At 40.4% G+C, this 19,614-nt stretch overlaps 1 protein-coding gene across 2 annotated transcripts in view; it reads right to left on the bottom strand.

The window, feature by feature from the left end:
- ptk7b (protein tyrosine kinase 7b) overlaps window positions 1-19,460 on the bottom strand; it is a 44,540-nt gene extending 25,080 nt beyond the window's left edge. For both annotated transcript variants that reach the window (XM_077613704.1, XM_077613705.1), the window contains exon 1: window positions 18,889-19,460. In XM_077613704.1, coding sequence (XP_077469830.1) covers window positions 18,889-18,988 — 100 coding nt within the window. In that variant the 5' untranslated portion in view covers window positions 18,989-19,460. The remainder of the gene's footprint in view (window positions 1-18,888) is intronic.
- Window positions 19,461-19,614: the final 154 nt, after the last annotated feature.

Here is a 19,614-nt window from a genome sequence, read left to right as displayed (position 1 = left end):
TTCCCCTGGATCCTCAAGTGTTGGGCGATTTTAATATTGAGATCGTAGATCTCTTTATTCTGTGATTTAAGGGCCAATTTAAGGGTGCCCTTATACTACAAAATGAATTGGACATTAATATCTGGTAATGACAAACTACAGTATAATCTAAACCTGTACACACTACTCGGTGTGTAACAATCTGATCTAAATATTCGTCAAGCACAACGCAAACAAAATGGGTGGAAAACGCCAAACATCAGCCAATTTAACTCGTTAGGATATCTTAACCACAGAGTTTCTGCCCACCCTGTGAACCTCCCTGACATGCTCAGAACACACTGCTTCATTGCCTGTAAAATAGACACAGTGGCCTATTTATAAAGGAGGATTAAGTATAGAAAAGGAGTCCGCAGGAGGGCCTTATATTGGTGCCAACACTCCCAGCCCAAGGGAGAGAGTCCATTACTAACACAAAACAGCACATATACATAGCCTGATGTGATCAGTAGTTCAACACAGAGCATTCTGAGCTCAAGAACTATTTTGTGAGGTGATCGTATTATAAGACTGTGGCTATAAGAAAATGATCAAAGTAGCATTATCCCAAAAGTGGCTTCTGGGCACTGTGACATCATTGGGACACTGAGATGATTCAGTGAAGTGCAAAGTGGGTGGGGCTACACGATCCAAGTTATTTTGAAAAACAGGTGAAAAAAATAGTCGTCTTCTTTTAGAACTTTTACATTTACTTTCACATTTATGCTATACTATAATGTTATACTTCTCATGTGTCAACATAGTGAGTGGGACATCATGGTGTATAGAATCCACCCCATATTATAGTACATAACCCAGGACAAGAGAAAAAATAAGAGAAGAGCTAAAACCATGAAATAAAACTGACACATAAGATACCTTTTTATTTTCATCAAGCATTTCATAAAGAAATATTGATCTGAGGCGCTTTGCACCATGAGGTCCAGACCGAGACATGCCCCTCTAATGATCAATGGGCTTACAATCGGGGAGGGATGTGAGCTGCATCATAAAGAGAACTGTACTTTGCTATACAGTATGTATAGGGAAAAGCCTACAGGTCACCGATCTTATTATGTAAAGTAAAGAAATGAGAAAATACAGTTAGTTGGGTTTTCTATTTCCAGGTTCAGAATATTTCTTGATCACACACAAACACAAAATCCCTAGCCCTACTATTCTGCATTTTGGTCTTCCAAAAGAGTGCTCTTGGTGTTCCAGGCATTTCCATGCGAACATAGCCACACCCTGGGAGATGATGGCAAAAGTCAATTAAGGGTCATTTATTTTTCTGCGGGAAGTGATGAGCTTCTTATCTTTAAGTGTCCACTCCCATGGTAGAAAAGCAGGGTTTCCACAACACATTATCCATGAAAATTTTTTCAAGCTGCTATATTTTCAAGATTTTAAACTACTTTGGTTGAAAGCAAGAATTCGGTCGGACACAATTTGGGAAAAATACATTATTCAAAAGATATTTGTGTGGAATGCTGTTTGGCCTCAATCCCCTCAAAGGCATCGATTCTCCTTTTCTTCTTCCTGTACAGTTGCTCTGTTCGGTCAAGTCAACCTCTATACAACCTTTGGTGACCTGAATATAAACACATCTAAACCAATTCCCCAAGGCAAAAGAAATTGATGGGAATAACCTCTTGCATTTCTATTAAGTGCGCAACAAAAAAGAATGGAGCAGCCCAAAAGCCTGGCCTCAAGGGTTGAAGGCTAGGGTGTCAGTGAGGGCCAACAGTGAGATGTTTTGATGCCATGGGAATGTCCAGGATACGTTTGACAAAGCTGCAGGACTAAATTGACTTAAGCCCCCAAGCCAAGGCTTCAACAGAGGGAACAACCGAGTCTTCACATCTTGTTAGACCAGCAGCACTCAAGTGATTGTCAAAACAAAATCAGAATCAGCATAAACACGCCTGTACAATTCACAATGGAATCCATCAAACTCCGGAGATACTGTAAAAGTAATTCCAGCAAATGACATTTACTGAAGAGTTATTTAGATGCTATCGGCGGCCCATGTCTTTGTGTTAAGGGGATTAGCACTAGTGTGCCCAGTGTTGAAAGGCGCCTTTGTGCCTTCAATCTTTAGCGAGATGCTAGTGAGGTTCTGATGTGTGTGGAGGGTGTCAGTTATCAGGGATCCTGCCATGCCTTGCTAATCTCTGGCTCGGCAGAGCTCCCGAAACTTGGCCAGTCTGTTTTTTCCGAGTCTTAAAGAGTTTGCTCAGAGTAGGGGGACAATGATAGGTATTCACGGCGAGAGCCACAGAAGGGACCAGCCTCTCTACTTAAGGAATCATTGCATGCTTGTATGGGGAAGGACAAATCTCTAAAATGTGTATTTCTCAAAAATAAAATAAAAATGAAGGTCAACGACCAACTTGTCTTAAAACTATATTAATACCTAATTGATGTTATGTTAGTTCCTACACAACATATTGGTCAAGAAAGTGTAGGCCTTATGGTATCAATGATCAAAAACAGACATTGTTAATACTTAACAATAATTTGTATACTAACCAAGTAGAATGTGTTTCACTAATCAGTAGATTAATTTAATATTTTTCTACATCATGATTTTTTCAGTAAAAATTTGCTTAAATATTTAAATAGACAGGGGAAAAGAAATTCAGCATAAAAGTGCTTCTGACAGAAAAATCTTCCATTACACATTTTAAACGCAGTAATAGGTAATTCAACAATGTGCAAACATTGTTGCTGCAAAATTAATGCAAAATGTCTGCAGGGTACACTAGTTAATGAAAAAGTAGGTCACAAAAATGCAGTACAACTACAATGTATTCACTAAATATGAGCATTGCTACACCCGCCCAACTCTTCATAAGTCTAATGCCTTAATTAAATAGAAGTAGAAGCGCAGGGAAAAGAAAAGATAAGCAACTACGCTAATTAACTTGTGATGCTTGCTGATCAAGATTAAGAGGGGCATAATGGCTTAGTCCAACTAAATGAAGAGATGATTAAAAATGTTTTTTTAAATGCTGAAGCTATTTAAGTTTCTTTTATATTTCTGCAGGGGTGAGAAAAAAACCTCCTTTCCACTCCACCGGAAAAGACTAACCCAGGGAGGCGATCGTAAACGCTTGGCTGCCAAACTTCACAGGGCAGCATCTCAACTCCTCCTCAGGTGTCCTGTCCTTGTTGTGCAGTCCAAGTTCAGTGTCTGGCACGACCCCTTGCCAGTGAAATGGACACACACAATCTACCCTTTTCAAAGTAACAAAGCCCTCACAGATTGTTGTCTAGTGTTTGTAACATTAAAGCCTGCATTGTGAAACCTTAGCATATCCTGAGAAAGTCGATTTAGTGAATTATTATAGATGAAATGATGCAGATTCCTACTGCCATCTTATTTTTGGTGTTGGGATAATATCTTTGGAATTTGTCAGCACATTATGAAGCGGTTTGGTGATTGGTCCTTGAGGAGTTCTATGTGTATGTGAGCGTTCATTAATCAATCATAAACAATTTTCCAATTATCATCGATGGAGTAATTGTCTGTTACTCGTATTCTATTACAGCAAAACAATTACCAAATTCCTAAGAAACTGTCTGTGATCAAAACACTAAGGATACTGCACACAAAAAAAGAAACCTGAAATGTATTAACCTGCTTGACAAAAGAACAATAATGACAAATCTTATTGGCCTTGACAGCGTTGAAGAAATGGAAGCCTCCTTCAGTGAGCTAACAATGCAAACGCGTCACGATCGAGCAATCCGTAGCGTCCCAATAACAAATCGCAGCGCTCGTCGCGCACAAGCATTTTGGCACTACAAGTGGAATGTCGCTTGGTCCTATCCCCACACTTTCCACAAATTCTCTTTACAAAAGCAGCCTCCCGGATGAAAGGAGTCGAGTTAATTGCCTTATCTACAATAGAAACCACCCTGTGAGGACCTCCCATTTCCCCCCGGCAATTAGTGCTACTTCCCTCCAGGTACAAGTTGTGGGGTCGCACTTATATGGCATCAACGGCTATCCCATTAAGAATGGAGCATAATGATATATTTTGTACCAGGTAATGAAACCAGTGAATGTCACATGAAAACATTTATATCTCTCGGTTCGGTTGTAACCCGGTCTTTTCCCTTCTCTATCTCACCGCGAACAACAAAAACACTATAAACAATAATTACACGCTGGGAAGCCCGGTTAACCAACCACTCTAGTGAGCAGTCCTAGTTTTTATGATTACAGCACAATCGTTCAAAGCATCTACTTCCTGCTTTACACCCCCAGCTCATGTGAGTTGTGCACACAGAACAATGTTTTGCTTTTCCCATGATTTAAGCTGAAGGGGGTAATGAAGGAAGTTGGGTTGATAAAGAAGAGGTTTGTGACTCTTATGAGACTCGTGAGGATGTTTTAAATGTTCATGAACTGTGCGGGAAGTGAGTCACGAAACCCTCTGTCATGGGTTCTTTTATATGTACCCCACAGCCTTCTTTATACTGGACTGGGATTTGCTGAGTGGTGCTCCCCTCATCCCCAATGGGCGGGCTGCAAAACTTCCAACCCTGCAACCCTTTTGAAACCTCGAGAATGAGCTGTTTACAGTTGTTCTACACGGAGCCTTGTCTGCATGAATATGGCTAACAACTCACTCAGAGTGGGTTGAGCAGCAAAGATTGCATACCCAACATACCTCTAACAAAAGAATGTTTAATTGAGCAGCCTTGTAAAACTAGTGAAAAGACTTTGGTATATCACATACTGTACTATAAACTAAAGCACAATGCCGCACAGGGCATCCATGCATTTTTCGGCATTCTCCAAATCTTCTCAGACTTCATATAAGCTAGCATCAAGAACACAATTATTGGGACAACCCAAAAATGCTACTGAAATATTGCCAGCTTAAACATTTATGATAACAACAGTTGGATAATGCAAAAGACATTTTCTATTTTGACCATTTCTTTGTCTAAGGGTTTGGAGTTCATACACAGTTGAAAGTTTTGATTGATAGCATTTAATAATTGCAAAGTATTATGAGGGGTGAGCCAGAAACAGTTTATAGTGATGTCAGGTTAGTACCAAAAATCTAGTCGAATGAAGAGGTAAAACTAGTTTATTGCTCTAATTCAGCAATCCACACCTGACTGGTATTTTGACCCACTCCATGAGCAGACTACACCACGTCTCATGTTTAAAGGGAGTCTTTCATAAACCCTATTTTAAAACCCTCCGTAGATTTAGATTGATGGTGTAAAATTTACAATTACCATGAGAGCTCGTGAAAGTATCTTCAGGGAGGGGAAAAAAAAGTTGTTTTATTTATTTTTTGTATTTTTATTATTTGCTATAAACGGTATTTTGTCCCAGGGTCCCTTAATAGTGTCAAGTGAAGCAATGCAGCTACAAAACATAAATGAGCATTCTCTTGAGACATTTTTCATAGCACTTTGCACAATATTCTTTTCTTGATAGGCCTCACTTTTGAAAAAAAAAAGCTAATCTGACTACCCAAAGAAGTTCTAATTTTGTTGTATCTATTAAATGGCCCTTTTTAAAGAAGTAACCTCAATTTCCAATATGAATTTTGGACAAAAATATGTATTCATGTAAGGGTACAACCGCAGATACCAATCCAAAAACCATCTAAAGACTAGCTATTTGAATCTATTAGAGCCCAAAATGTTCATCCATTACTTGATATACCTAGTATGTGCATGAAAAATCCTGCAGGCTTTCCTGCAAAGAAATTACATCTGAAGTGCTGAGTTTCACTCACCTCTGTGCGTAAGGGAGTATTTTATTTTATTAAGGGGGTGTTTCGGTACAGAGAGCAGCTGTCGCCCCAGCCGGAACTGTACCAGTGGGCTAGTAGGGTGCAATAACGTGGGCGCTCTGACCCTGGAAAAGTGAAGCATGATACTTTGGCTCCTTTAGAGTAATGTTATTTCTATTAAAATGCCTTGTTTTTGTTTTTTTTTAAAGCCAATGAACACAAGTATAGCAAATAAATGACCTGTTTTATATCAAGTTTCAACGATCAGATTTGCCACAAAGTCAAAATGTGACAACTGCGCATTTTCTTTTGTTTTACTAGTATTAATATGACGACAATACGCATCCCATCAACAGGCACACTAGCCCAAGGCATGCTGATGTAACATAAATCTGTCCCTCTTCTCTCCACCCCTCTCTTTCTTCCTCTGGCTGCCTGGGCAGTTGAAAGTCAGACACCCTGAGAAGCTGGCAGTGAATGCAGTATGGAGTCTGCTCACATTTCAAGACAAAGCACAATCCTCTTTCAGAAAGGAGACACTCTCTAAACCGCTATTTATCACCTAAACCAGTTTTTCTGCCTTATTTCACACCCCTGCCTTACAATTCTACCTCAGTGAAAAATGCTGTGATTTTGAGTATAACGTTCATTTGTAACAGCCTACTCATAAAAAAGGTTTAATTTTGCAAGTTTTAAAAACATCTTGCTTGCTTCAAGCGGTTTTGAAAAAATAGGAGAGTTACTGTTTGGATATTCAAATAGAACATTATGTCCATCATCTGATTGCCCTCGCATGTGTGACTTAAAACAGTTTTATGAATATCCATTGTTGGCACATATAATGCGTGAGTCACAAAGTGACACTGCTGGACGTATCAGTACCGCTACATTTTGGCAAATAAGTGGTAAAAAGAGAAATTCACATTAACCACATCCGAACATGGCTGACCTCACCGCTGTCAATAAATGAATGTGCAAATACATGTGACTTAAAATGATATTCTCCTTTGCTGTTTGATACTATCTTGATAATCCCCCCCAAAAATAGAGGAAGCGATCTTTTCTGTCTGAGACAGATGGTGAATGTGAGCAGAGTCTGTCAGTGAAAAGTGACAATTTGTCAGATTTAAAACCTTGTGGCTGGTTAAGATGGAGTTTCCTGTGTGAAATTACACGATGGAGATAATCAGATAATGACCCTTTAAGAAGTAGATTTGCTTGGTTTAAGGGTGAGAGGTCATGTCAGAGAGAGGCCCCAGTGTTTCAGGACCTCGGGTTGAAACACAAGTCGTGGCCTTTGATCCTAAAGTTTTAACTCTGCCCAATATGTTTGACACGTAGCCAAGAAACAAGACTGACACTTACAGCTGTGGGTCAGGGTACTCGTGTCAGAGTATATACTAACAAAGAGCCATTGATCGGAAAAAGCGATTTCGATTGTGTTCCATGTGTTTAGAGGCACACAAAGTGTGTCTACACTTTTAGCCACTGTAGGTTGTTCTTATAACAAATACCGATGAATGATCTTAATTTGAAATTAGCAAACTCTGTTCGGTGTTAATATTTTGTCTTTCAGAGACTATAATGAAAGACAAATGAACCTGAATTAATTTATCATATTCATCATGCTTTACACTCTGACTTCATGAGCAAAATATGAGATGCGAAAAACCCAACGGTTTCATTTCAGCGCAGGTAAGCCTGAAATCATTGCAAGTCGATCATAAATAGCTCTGAATGGCCTTTTTAAAACGCCATCATAAAATGCTGAAAACGGCCCTTTGTATGTGGAATGTATCGCGCAGTCAGGCACAGCTATTTAACCTGATCTAAAGCAAAGGCACATTTTCACGAAATAAGAAGCATATGGCTCGACGTTCAATTACACCTATTTTCTCTCTGGCTTACTCCTAACAAGAACCACTTGTTCTCTGCTCCTATGCTTGTTGGAGAATCATCTGGCTACACAGCTTGGGTTGAACCCCATAAGATAGACACCTAAAAGCAGCCAGAGTTTATAAACAGACCTTGAATGGACATTACAAACTTTGCTAGAGCAGGACCACATAAAATTGGCTTTGCAGGCATACAACCAGAAAAAAATATGAGAAACACTGACTCATCGTAATGCCATGAGTCAGCCAGTGTTTCTCATAGTCCTCAGTCAACCAAAGTGAGTTTAGAGAAATTCTAAAAACCATACAACAATAAAAAAGGTCACTTACTAGGGTGAATGTTTGAGTGAACATTTGAGGCTTTTAATATAAGATCTGATTAGAATGCCAAAATAATATCAGTATGGTGCTGGTCAAAATCAAGTTCATCACCAAGTGCCCATATATTCTGCAAATGAGTAATTACATGGGAAATTGGAAAAATCCATATATCCTGCAGCTTTTCATTTTTCAACGTATTTTCTTAACTGCATTCATTTCAAAAGTAGGTCATAAGTCACTAAACGGGATCCGATGCCACATCAAAAAGTGATTTTCAAAGAGAAGGCACATCACTATGATGAATTACGTAACCCAGACTCAAGTTAATGAGAGGCAGCACTGAAGAGTAGGGCAAAAGGAGGACAAAAAGTTCTCGGGCTATGTTTCTGGAAACCGTAGTGTCCAAACGGAGATAAAAAGATGAATTCCCGCAAAGTCGTATTGTAAATAATTTAGCATCAAGTTATTTCTTTGCTGACAGTTGGTTCTACAGAAGAAAAAAAATCTGCAAATAGAGTCAAGCTGTTTCCTAAGAGGGGGGAACGAAGAGAAAAAAAGATTTTGATGTACTATATGTCTATCTTTTTGTTGGCTCCTAATTTTGCACGCATGGGCCGATTTTTCATGCTGGCATAAGGCTCCTTCGAAGTCTATACTTCCTGCTGTAGACTGGTTTCAAGTCACTCGGAGTCCATCTGTACTGAAATCTGAGCTGGTGACCTCAACTTGTCTCCGACCTTCTAACCTCGCCTTGGTCCTTCGTCATCTTGATGTCCTGCAGCTGCCCAAACCACCTTCATTCAGGCCTGAAATTTAAAGTTTTTACCGAGGCGCAATGGAACCCTGTTTACTTTATCCTAACACTTAAAAACTGAGTGCGGCCAAACCACATTTTTTACTTGTGGTGGCTCTTAAGAATGGAATTATACCCCACCGGATAAGACCAGTCTTTTAGGTACTGTATAGGGACAATAAATAGCCTCAGTATCTTTTTTTCTTTTAGAAATATTCTCCACCATGAGAGCTGTAATCTGTGTTTTCATTACATTTTAGGTCATTGAATTGTTTGTTAACTACAACCTTTATGCTTGGTCTCTATCTTGAAACGCATTGAGTCTACGATAATAAAATACCAGAACTCTTTCTGGCCCACACTGAGATTGAGAGTACTTTTTCTAAACAAAATTTGAACATGAACCAAAAAACCGATCCCCCACACACAAAACTAAAATTGCAATGGCAGACAGATGGACGGCGATAAATTCCTAGCATCCCGACAATTTTCCGAGGGCGGAAATCCAGTATGCCTTGCCCAAAATGTAGTTGCTGAAGCAGGAGTTATTCGATTTTCCATTTCATTTTAAAGTAGTTCACAAAATACGGTACAGAGTAATACCATACATAAATCCACGCACATTAGATGGTCCCAATGGAATCAAATGAACACATCTGTAAAAGGAAAAAAAGTGTTTACTGCCAGGGTGTGTGAGGGCCAAAGAAGCTGTGGGAGGCTCAGGTCTGGTGTCTGGCAGCATATTCTGTAAATGTCTCCCTCCATTTCCGAGCACAAGGGAACCCACTCATGTTTAATGCCTTTTGAACATGTTCGGCGTTATGGAAAGAGTAACATCGCCAGAAAAAAGATCAAACAAAAGGCGGAAAAGCTGCAGGACATCCACTCTTTTACTTGGAAGACATGAGAAACATTGATTTAGAGCTACGAATAGTACTGCTGGCCTAAATCGTTAATAGCCTCGTAAAATACAGTTGCCTTGTCAAGTTGTGTCCAGGCGGGCGTTTCTAGGAAGCACATAAAAGTATAACTTTGCTCGAAGGTGAATATGGGTTTAAAAAATTTGATTCAAGATGGGAAATAATTACTAAAGACTCGAGTCAATGTCGGGTCAGTAAGAGACGCCAGTGGGCAGTGATCGGCTTTACAAAAATGTGGTGAGGATTTTAGGACATTAAATTAAATAATTTTAAAACCAAAACAGGCTATTTATTCTCAATAGACTTTATAACCATCTGTTGTGTATCTTGTACAAACTAATGAATACTGATTTGCAATGTATATATATCATTACTTTCACATTAAAGTGTCACAAAAGTAAACTTACAGCCCAGCAAAAAATATATTGGCAAGTAAACTTTTCTGCTCGCCCCAAAAAATAAAAAATAATAATAACTGTGTGTGACAGCCTTGCCATTTGAAAGTACAGTAATCATATTTTTCATTCCTAGCCTGGCAAATAAGATGTATAACTTCTGAAAATAAAAAGGTATCAAAGGAAAAAAAAAAGGGGGGGAAAGGAATTGTGGGCGAGTTTCATCTACACCCAGGGCTTGTGTGTCACCTGACCTCGATTTAATTTGGCGCCCCTGCGGTTGTCGGGAAGCCAGCGGTGTACCTTTCAAGCCAATCTTTTATTTGCTTCAAGAGAAATGACAAGCTAGGAGGAGGAACATGCACAAAAGCAGAGTCAGTCATCTGCCTCGGATCCATCCATAATGACTCAAGGGCAAATAGCAAATACCGTAAATTCCACACTATAGAGCCTCGCTAACAATAAGCCGCTAAATCTGTCATTTTAGAATGAATACTTCCTAAATTTAGGTTATACACCAGCTGATAAAAGCCTGGCACGTATAAAATACAACCAAGTTTTGGCATCTCTTCTTGTAATACGCAAAAAAAGATAAAAGGAACTCGTGTTATTAGTTGGAGTCACTCCTCTTAATTACAGTACATCCAAAGCTCCCCAGGCATTTAAATTGTCAAAAGTGCAACGCTAAACATGCTGCATATAAACACGGTGATCACGCAGAACTAGAATGAGCACCTTACTGCCAAAGGCTATACGATACGGAGGCCACACACCAGAATCAAACAAAAGAAATTCATCAAATCCATACACGCCATTTTCTTCTTCGCATAGTGACAGTGTGCAATGAAATTTATTGAGGGATCTACGCCTCCTCTAGTTTTTTCAGCTTCCATCTGCACAACAGGAAGCCAACAGCCAAACACGCTGCCGTCATCTCCTGCGCCTGCTGTTAACCAGGCCGGCTGGGAAGACCACAGATTGTGCCTTTCATTCTGACCACACACACACACACATGCACACACGAACCAGAGACCTCAGGCCACGTGGTTCTGAATGAGGAAGGCCAGGCTATGCCCTTTGGACTAAACATAGATCTGGATCTACAGTGAAAAACGACGCGTGTGGAACAAAGAGGACCACACGGAGGTCCCCATCCGCTATGATGTCAGGCTGGGAGGAAGCAACTAGAGCAAAACCGAAAGGTCCTGCGTTAGCTGGCCCAAGAGGTGCACCCGGGGACCATTCGGGTTAGACACAACACTTTAGTATCTCTCATCACTTATACTGATAACAACAGGAAATGTTCTCCTGAGCTCCCGCACCTGCACAGAGAACTCCATTGTTACGGGATCTGTTAACGTTTGTCCACTGTAGGAATTTAACCTGTTGCTACTTTGGAACAATGATGAATGCAATGCACCACGCAAGTGCTGATAATCATGAATAAAATCTATGGTCTGATGTATGGGACCAACAAAAGTTTCAAGCTTTTTTCTTTCTCCATTTTATGCCTCAAAAAGCAGACGTGTTTTAGGTTGTTGGTAGCACAAAAACAAAAATCAACGGTTCCGAATTTTCATGATAAACAAAAAACAACAATCATAGCAGAGAAATTCCATAACTTTTGGGGTACTGAAGTGAGGAAGGATGAAGAAAAGAATGCAGGACAAACAGGAAGCACCTTTGTATGCGGGATGGGGAATCATTCATTGACCATTTGAGATAAAAAACCACAACAGGAATTCAATTTCCTGGTTGTAGAGAACTTTCATTTGGAAGAACCGAGAACGTATTTGGAAACGATAGACTAAACATTTAGATTGAAAAACTGCCGCCCTTCTGCTTTTGATGTGCCAGAACTTGATACATACTCCAAGGGAGGCGAGAATTCAGCCAAGCCGAAAGCAGGGCAATGTTTAAAGGGATCTACTATGTGGCACGGTTGTGAAGCTAGAGCGAACAAATTGAATGGAAGCTATGGAAGGTGAAGTAGAGTGCAAGTCGGCCCTTTGTGAGAGCAGAGCATGAAGCCAAGGAGGTTCTTTAACATAATTGAAACTACAAAAAAGACTTTCTTTCTCTGGAATATTAATTATGATTGACAAATAGAGCAGTTGGTAGCACAAAAACAAAAATCAACCCTTATCAATGTTTTCTTCACTGTCTATTAAGAAGTAATTCGCCAGTTAAGTAAAACTGACTATATACAGATAGATCACTTATTGAATTTACAGTAGCAATGTCGTATTAATCATTATTGTGCACATGAAAAAGTACAATCACGATTAAGATTTTGTCCAGATAAAAGGGTGGTGCTGTTGGGGTTCCATCAAACCACAAGAATTTAATCAGTTTAACAAAAATTATGGACTCTTAAGCTGCAAATAGTATAAAAGCAAGGTTTGCCACAAGGTCCCCTACACAAACAATAATTCAGACCAACTGCAGTGTTTTGTTCAAAGACTTAAACGGTCCAGCCGCCAAAGGCTGATGTTCAAAACCAAAGCTGCCCTTTGTTTTTCTTAGCAATTTAAGAGTGGACGTGTAACATAAAATCTCATAAAGGCAAAGCAGAAACGTGAGCCGGTTGATTTCTAGTAAAAGAATCCTGTGTGTGTGACGGCTGTTCCGTGTCTTAAGCTAGCAGAGCAACGGAATGAGACAAGCGTCGCTTTTCGGGGCAGTGGAACAAAGACAACTGACCTAAAAAACGACAGAAGAGAGCTTTAAAAAAATAAAAATCAGGGGCACTCTAAAACTTGGTTGACATTCTAAATAAGTGAGCATGAAATCATGTATTCACATAGTGACGTATTAAAAAAAAAGAGATGCCCGCCGATGCCTTGTCTTTAAAATGGGTGACTGTAAATGTGTAATAATTGTAATACGCATCACGATAATAAAAAAACGTTCCCATGATATTTCACTAGAATTTTATATTATCACTGTGTCAAGCGCGAGTGGAAATCTGCCAAGCCTCAAACTTGCGGCACATTTTTCCTCTCCTTTTTTCATTTGTTTTAATATCGGTGTGATTCGGGGGTGGTTTCCTTGTTTCTGGCAAATTAAATCCTGTCCAACTCCCACCCCACTGTGCAGTGTGCCAAACAGAGTTTGTGTTACCACGACGACTACGGACCACGCTACGGGTGACCACTTGTCTTCAAGCCTGGCCAATTGTGAATAGAAATACGTGCCAAGAGCAACTTCCTTGTATTTTTGCTCACAGGGGTAGTCCTGAAATGACATTTGGCGCTATGTGAATGTGGCACATGCAGCAGACACATCACCAAACACAAATACTCCAAGGTCAGGGGCTAGCCGGTTATCCCCGTGAACTTTAAGATCCGGCGGAGTTAAAGGCCCATCCTATTTAACGCCAGTGTCCCTTTCACTCGGTTTAAATCTGCTAGTGCGGTGGGCCGATTGAGAGGTCTCTGGTGTCACTCTGCCTGTGGCCCGTTGCTATGATGAGTTCATTCAGCCTCGGCACACAAAGAGTTAATGGCTGCCGGGATTATGCAATGACATGCCAGACGGCTTTCTCCTCTCCCGCTGTCCTTTATTCCTTTCCCCTGTTCTGATGGGAAGGTGCCCAAATTCGGCATTCCTGCACGTTTCAATCTGGGGCATCCGAATGCGACGGCAGTGCCCCGCATGCTTGGCATCGGTGGGGGAACAAAAAAACAATTGTGTTGCGCTGTGAGGAGACTCACACCTGCCCTGAGGGGAGGTGTTGTTGAAAAGGTTTACAGCAATGTGTGATATCCTGAGGGGGACAAACTACTATCAGGAAAGTATAAGGACTAATCACATCCTTAAAAAGAAATTGATGTGTTATCTATAATCGCTGAGAGATTGTCCAGAAACGGCTCGAGACTGCCTCCGATAACATTATGAGAGAAAATACAGAGCTTAGTTTTGTGTTTGAGGTCTCGGGTTCTCCTTTTTGTGAGACTCTGAGTTAAGTTCTATTTTACAACAATTTTATTTAATGCTTATCCAAGTCAAACCACAGCATCAAGTACCGAAGATGTGGAATGTTGACTTCACTTGCAACCACAGAATTCATAAAGAAGAGATGAAAAAGCCACACAACAACAGAGGAGTAGTCATAGTCTAGAGGTTGTGGTCAAAAGTTGTAGGCCACGTGCCAATTGGAGCTCTGAGTGTGGTTGACGACTCGCAGCTTAGGTCGCTCGCCAATGACATTATGAACGCGAAAGTCATTTTCATCATCTTAACATAAGCCACATTGTGGGTACTTGATTAAGTGTATTCTATACATAACCCTCTGCTTGTCTTGTTAAGGAAATTCCTAAAACATCATTCGTTCACTTTAAATGTAGACTTTATATTCAAACCTCTACAAGTCTAAAGCAATTCCAATTAAGGTTTGTAAAGCATGACAAATGAAAATAACGGAAAGCGTGCAGGTAAAATGATTTACATTATCTTTATATAGCTCATACTCCCAAATTATGAAGAAAAGCATGTAGATGAAGAATAAGCAGCAACTCGATTCTTATAGCTTACACAAAATCCATTTACTAAGCCAGACTATTTCTCCATTCATTTTTTTGGTGAAGAATTTCCACTCAGCCAAATTGGTGCTGCTAAATCGCTGCACTTCCCTCACCTTTTCCATTATCAAGAATGCAAAAAGCAAGCGATTACAGATGACCAACTTCCAAGATCGAAATGTCCTCGTGGAATAAGTATATTGAACTACTTCAGCAAGGTAACACACAAGAACATTGTAAGAGAGGCCGCCTGCAAAAACATTCACTTAAAAAATAAGGGCAACTATTTTGAAGGTAAGACATAAAAATAAGAACTTGCCCTATAAAAGCCTCGAGTTATCAAATGAATAAAACTATTTGTTGCCCGCAAGAAGATAACGGTTCCCTGGTGTATAATGGAGATGAATCATGTCAGAAAAGAAGTGGAAATGGTTAAACTGCTTGAACAAAATAAATGGGCAGAGAACATTAAAGAACGCTACAAATTTGGCAGAGTTTTAGGTTGTGAGTCAGACAGGAGATAGAGCTGCAGGCACCGAGTGAATAAACATCAGAGATCCTTCCAGACAAGACAGGCAACACCAGAGCCAAAGAGACCCGTAACCACATAGGAAGGAGAGCTCTACAAGGCCTGACTCTAATCACAACCACAGGATCCAGAGCCAGCACAAAATCCAGAGCCAGCACGCACACTTTCTCACACACCAACACGGGTCATTAGGTGCAGTAATCATCATTTAAAGTGAGCCGCTAGGCCGTTGCAGTCATTTTGTTGGCTTTTGTTGCCCGCAGAGCGCAAAAGCCATGGGGAACTGAGGCTTTCTTTGCCACAGATATTTGATCTGACTCCAAAACTCTGCCAGAAACCGTATCACCGAATAGTTTAACCGCCGCACATAAACACATCCATTCCTTTTATTATTTGTCCATCAACTAAGAAAATGGAGGAAAATTGCTCCCAAAAGCATCCACTTTTTATTTTAGGTGGGGAGATAAGCCAAAATAGGCAAACTAGCCTCTTTGAAGCTAAAGGTTTGCAGTCCGAAAGTCTTATGTGGTCTAAAAAAAACTTTGAGGGTATAAAATTAAGGCAAGATGCGTAACATATCCGCTCGTTCATCTTGTGGCTAAATTGAGTCGTTTGATTAAAAGTCACGGACACACACTGTGCTTTTCAGCCTCCATTACTCCTTTAAAGGAAACTCACTTAACCAAGCTCAACATCCTTAAAGACGGAAGACCTGGATTATATTTCAAGGTCACACACTGGAGGGAAGAGGACGGCGAACGAGAGAAGACAGACACATCAGTTCCAAAATGACAGAGAACCCCAAATCTGAGAAAGTAAGACATCATGATTGGAGTGGGGGCAAGAAGATCCCCCCCAAGGGGGAAAATGCGTCATAATGGGGTACGAGTCTACGCCGCATATATCAACCGTTTGGAACAAAAAAAAGTGGACTCTCAAGTTCAAAAAGCCTTCGTTTAAAACAGAATAAACACGGTTGATAAATGACCAGTAACATGAGCTGCATAAGACCGTCAGAATTCCTCCCCCAGCCCCACATTCCCCGCAAACGGGAAAACGTTATGATGTGCACAACGAGATCTTATTATCATCAGAGTCTTTTCAGTCGGTTCTCTTTCTTTCTTTCTTTCTTGTGGTTAGGCGCTTTTGTTTTGTTGTCACGCTCAAGTCCTCGAGTGGAACACCCTGGCTTGGCTAAAGAACTACGATTTAATCAGAGTTCCATTTCTGAGTGCAGGTTAAGCCACAAGACAAGCTGGTCAGCGGGTTTTTTTGTGTGTGTGTTCTTAAATTACACCATCAATCAAAGCCCAACTTGTTTTTCACCTGAAATTTAAATCTATGTAAAAACAATAATTTCAAATAAAACATGACTACTGAAGTGAACTACTTTGTTGTTAATGCATTACCTTTGGAAAAATGTAACATTTAGTGATGAACAAAAGGGCGATGATTTTACGTAGCGTGAGATCTACATTTGCATACACACATTTGTCATTTTATTGCATGAAGATTCAACTAATTTATTTGAGTGATACGACAGGGCAATATCACACACATGACCTTTTTTGGGGTCCGTAGTTTTGGGATAACATTTTGAACAGTGACACCCCACTCACCTTTCTCCTTCACTGTGTCATAAAATATTTCATGCATTTATTTACTTCTGCTGAAGCTGATGCGGCATTAAAAACGCAATGTAGTGAAAGCCTCCTTACAAGCAACACATACCAGACCAGATACAAAAATGTTAAAAACAGTAAAACTATAGTACAGCATTTTTTATGGAGGATAAGTTCCACAGTGCAGTCAGATCAGTGACACGTTAAACATCACAATCTCAAGCCTTTTTAAATGCGTTCAAACACCCTTTAAGCACACTTCATCGCATCTCCAAAATTGCACATGACATTACTCAGCATATCATTACATAGTTTTTGCTCCGTGCTAATGACTACTATTGAAATTCTGAAGACCATTTTGACAGCTTCTTTTTGAACTTCTAATACTACGTTGTGTTCTAGCCTATCTCAGTGCTGCCTGGCAACGTAACACTACATTAAATGAACGCAACTCTTGCTTGAAACTTGCCTTAAAGCTTTTAAATGCCCTGAAAAATATTATTAATACAGCTGGGATTTACCGTACTTGTAAAAGTAGCAATTGGAAAAGACAATTTGTGCCAACAAGCTTCTTTTAAAAATAAAATAGTATGAAATAGGACATTCCGAAAGTAGGCAAAGAGCCCTGGCTGTCGCGATCGTACCTGGCTTGACTATTCATGCATCTTGTAAACAGCCGCCGGCTCTCCTGCTGCCCCGCACACAGAGCTCACATTCATCCCAAAGTGGGCACCCTTAGTAGGTTAGACGGGTGGGGGCGACAGGCATACTTCAACTTAAGAGGACACCCGGCCATTTTGACGACGCCTAATGCAAATACGCGTGATGCGCCATGTTCCACACATCGTCTGGTGCTCAGATTATGGTCACCATTTAGATACAGCAAAAAAGATAACGAAAAAAGTCACTTTTTTAAAACAAAAAACATAAAAATCACTAGCAAGGTAGCGACGCATCAAGGCCAGACATGCATTATGAATTGCGCCCATAAAGATACACTTCCCCCATGAATATTTTGTATCATGTAAAATGGCATTTCGAGTGTGCTGTAAGGGCACAGACCGAGAAGCACCGAGAATACATTTAAGTCAACGTGAGGATGTATTCAGTGATGCGTGGATGCCTGCCATCATCCTACATTTCCTTGCTTATCATCATTGCAAATCCGTCAAGTCGGATTGAGTGACAAGGCTGCGCTGCTTAAGATAACAACCAAAACGCAAAGAGCATTGGGCACGCTCGTGAGATATTACGCCATTTTAAAAGACTAAAGTGAAGATTGATTTAAACTCAATAGGGAAAAATACATTTCTGTAAAATGAACTTCAAATTTCAGACAAAAGCAAAAATGTGGACGGCCCATTTTGTTCAGATGCCTATTGGTTTTGCATGGATGCTAACATGTGGGTGGAATTTTAATAATCACAGTATACTGTCTTCTCAGATTAATACAGAACAAAAATAGTCACGACACCCACTCTGCAATTATATATAGGGCATCTTGCATGTTTAGGTATTTGACACGACACATTATATGAAGCTTATCTTCAGCATTGTTATCAGCTTGATCACAGAAAAAGCAAAAAGGCAAGTTTTCAAGCACAGGAGTAGGATTGTTCCCCAAAACCATAAATAGCTACATCTCAGAATAGTGAATCACTTAATTGGTTGAATAATAGTAAAAAAAAACATTACATCTTTTCCAGTGACGCAGTTAAAGAAGCAGGTAAAATTTGACTTTCTTAAGTAACCATAGGCACACAATTTTCTTATTGCCTGCCATTGACGCCAATAGACGCCCAATCCATTTTGAATGGGAAAAATGCATTGAACATCCATCGCACATTTTACCAACACAACATCATATATACTCTGTGAAAATTGAATATTGAAAATATCCTACCTGGCCCGGCAGTGAATGAATGAAGTTGTGAATCCATCTTTTCACAAAACAACAACAACAAAATAGTGTAATCGTGTGAATCAAATTAGCTGAAAAAAGATTAAGAAACTGTTTTTAAAGTATACAGGAGTTTTACTACTGTGCGTGATAGATGCATATTAGTTTGTGCAATGAATTGTACGGTAGAAATGCAGTACCAACCTTGTAAGCAAATGAGTACAGCGATTGCGTAGAGCGGGTCGATTCGGAATCTTCTCCCGTCCTCTCCGCGTCGATTCCCGGCCTCTGTTGTTAGATCCATGTCCTGCTCGTGGAGCTCCGATGCTCCTCTCCAGAGCCGTGAAGCGTGACCAGGAGGCGTTAAAGGGATCCGTGCGGGTCAAATGACCGCCGGTACCTGCGGTGGTCCCCGCGTGATCCGGCTTTGGAGCTCACCTGGTCGCGAAGGTTGATTAGCGAGAACGGGACATGTGGGGACGGTTCGTTAGCTTCCGGAGGCCGGCCGTTCGAACGGAGCACACTCGGACCCAACTCGATAGAAGACGCGCAGAAAGTTCGGCCAGGGAACTTAGGGACTTCTAACGACGGAGATTGGCGATAAACTCAGGGTGCGATGTTTGATTTCAAACCGGCGTTTGTGGGTCGCTCCAGGCCGGTTCACAGAAGCGCAGACCACCGAGGCGCTCGTTTTCACTGTGGGGGAGTTTGTTTCATTCCGTCCGCCGTGTTTCCAAGTTGGCGTCCTCCCACTCCCCTCAATCAATGTGTTTGTACAACCCAGTCAATTGTGCGCTGGTGAAACAAATGTTTCCTGATGTATCTTTCAAAATAAACTTCAATTTTATCTCTTCTTTTAAACTTAATGTGTGGTTTGCTGATTGTACTTATAATTCCTAGATTAAAAAAATATATCCATAACATTTTTTT

This window comes from Stigmatopora argus, chromosome 11, assembly GCF_051989625.1.
Source record: "Stigmatopora argus isolate UIUO_Sarg chromosome 11, RoL_Sarg_1.0, whole genome shotgun sequence".
Taxonomy (NCBI): domain Eukaryota; kingdom Metazoa; phylum Chordata; class Actinopteri; order Syngnathiformes; family Syngnathidae; genus Stigmatopora; species Stigmatopora argus.
The sequence above is the reverse complement of the archived record's forward strand: the minus strand, read 5'-3'. Positions and strand labels throughout refer to the sequence as shown.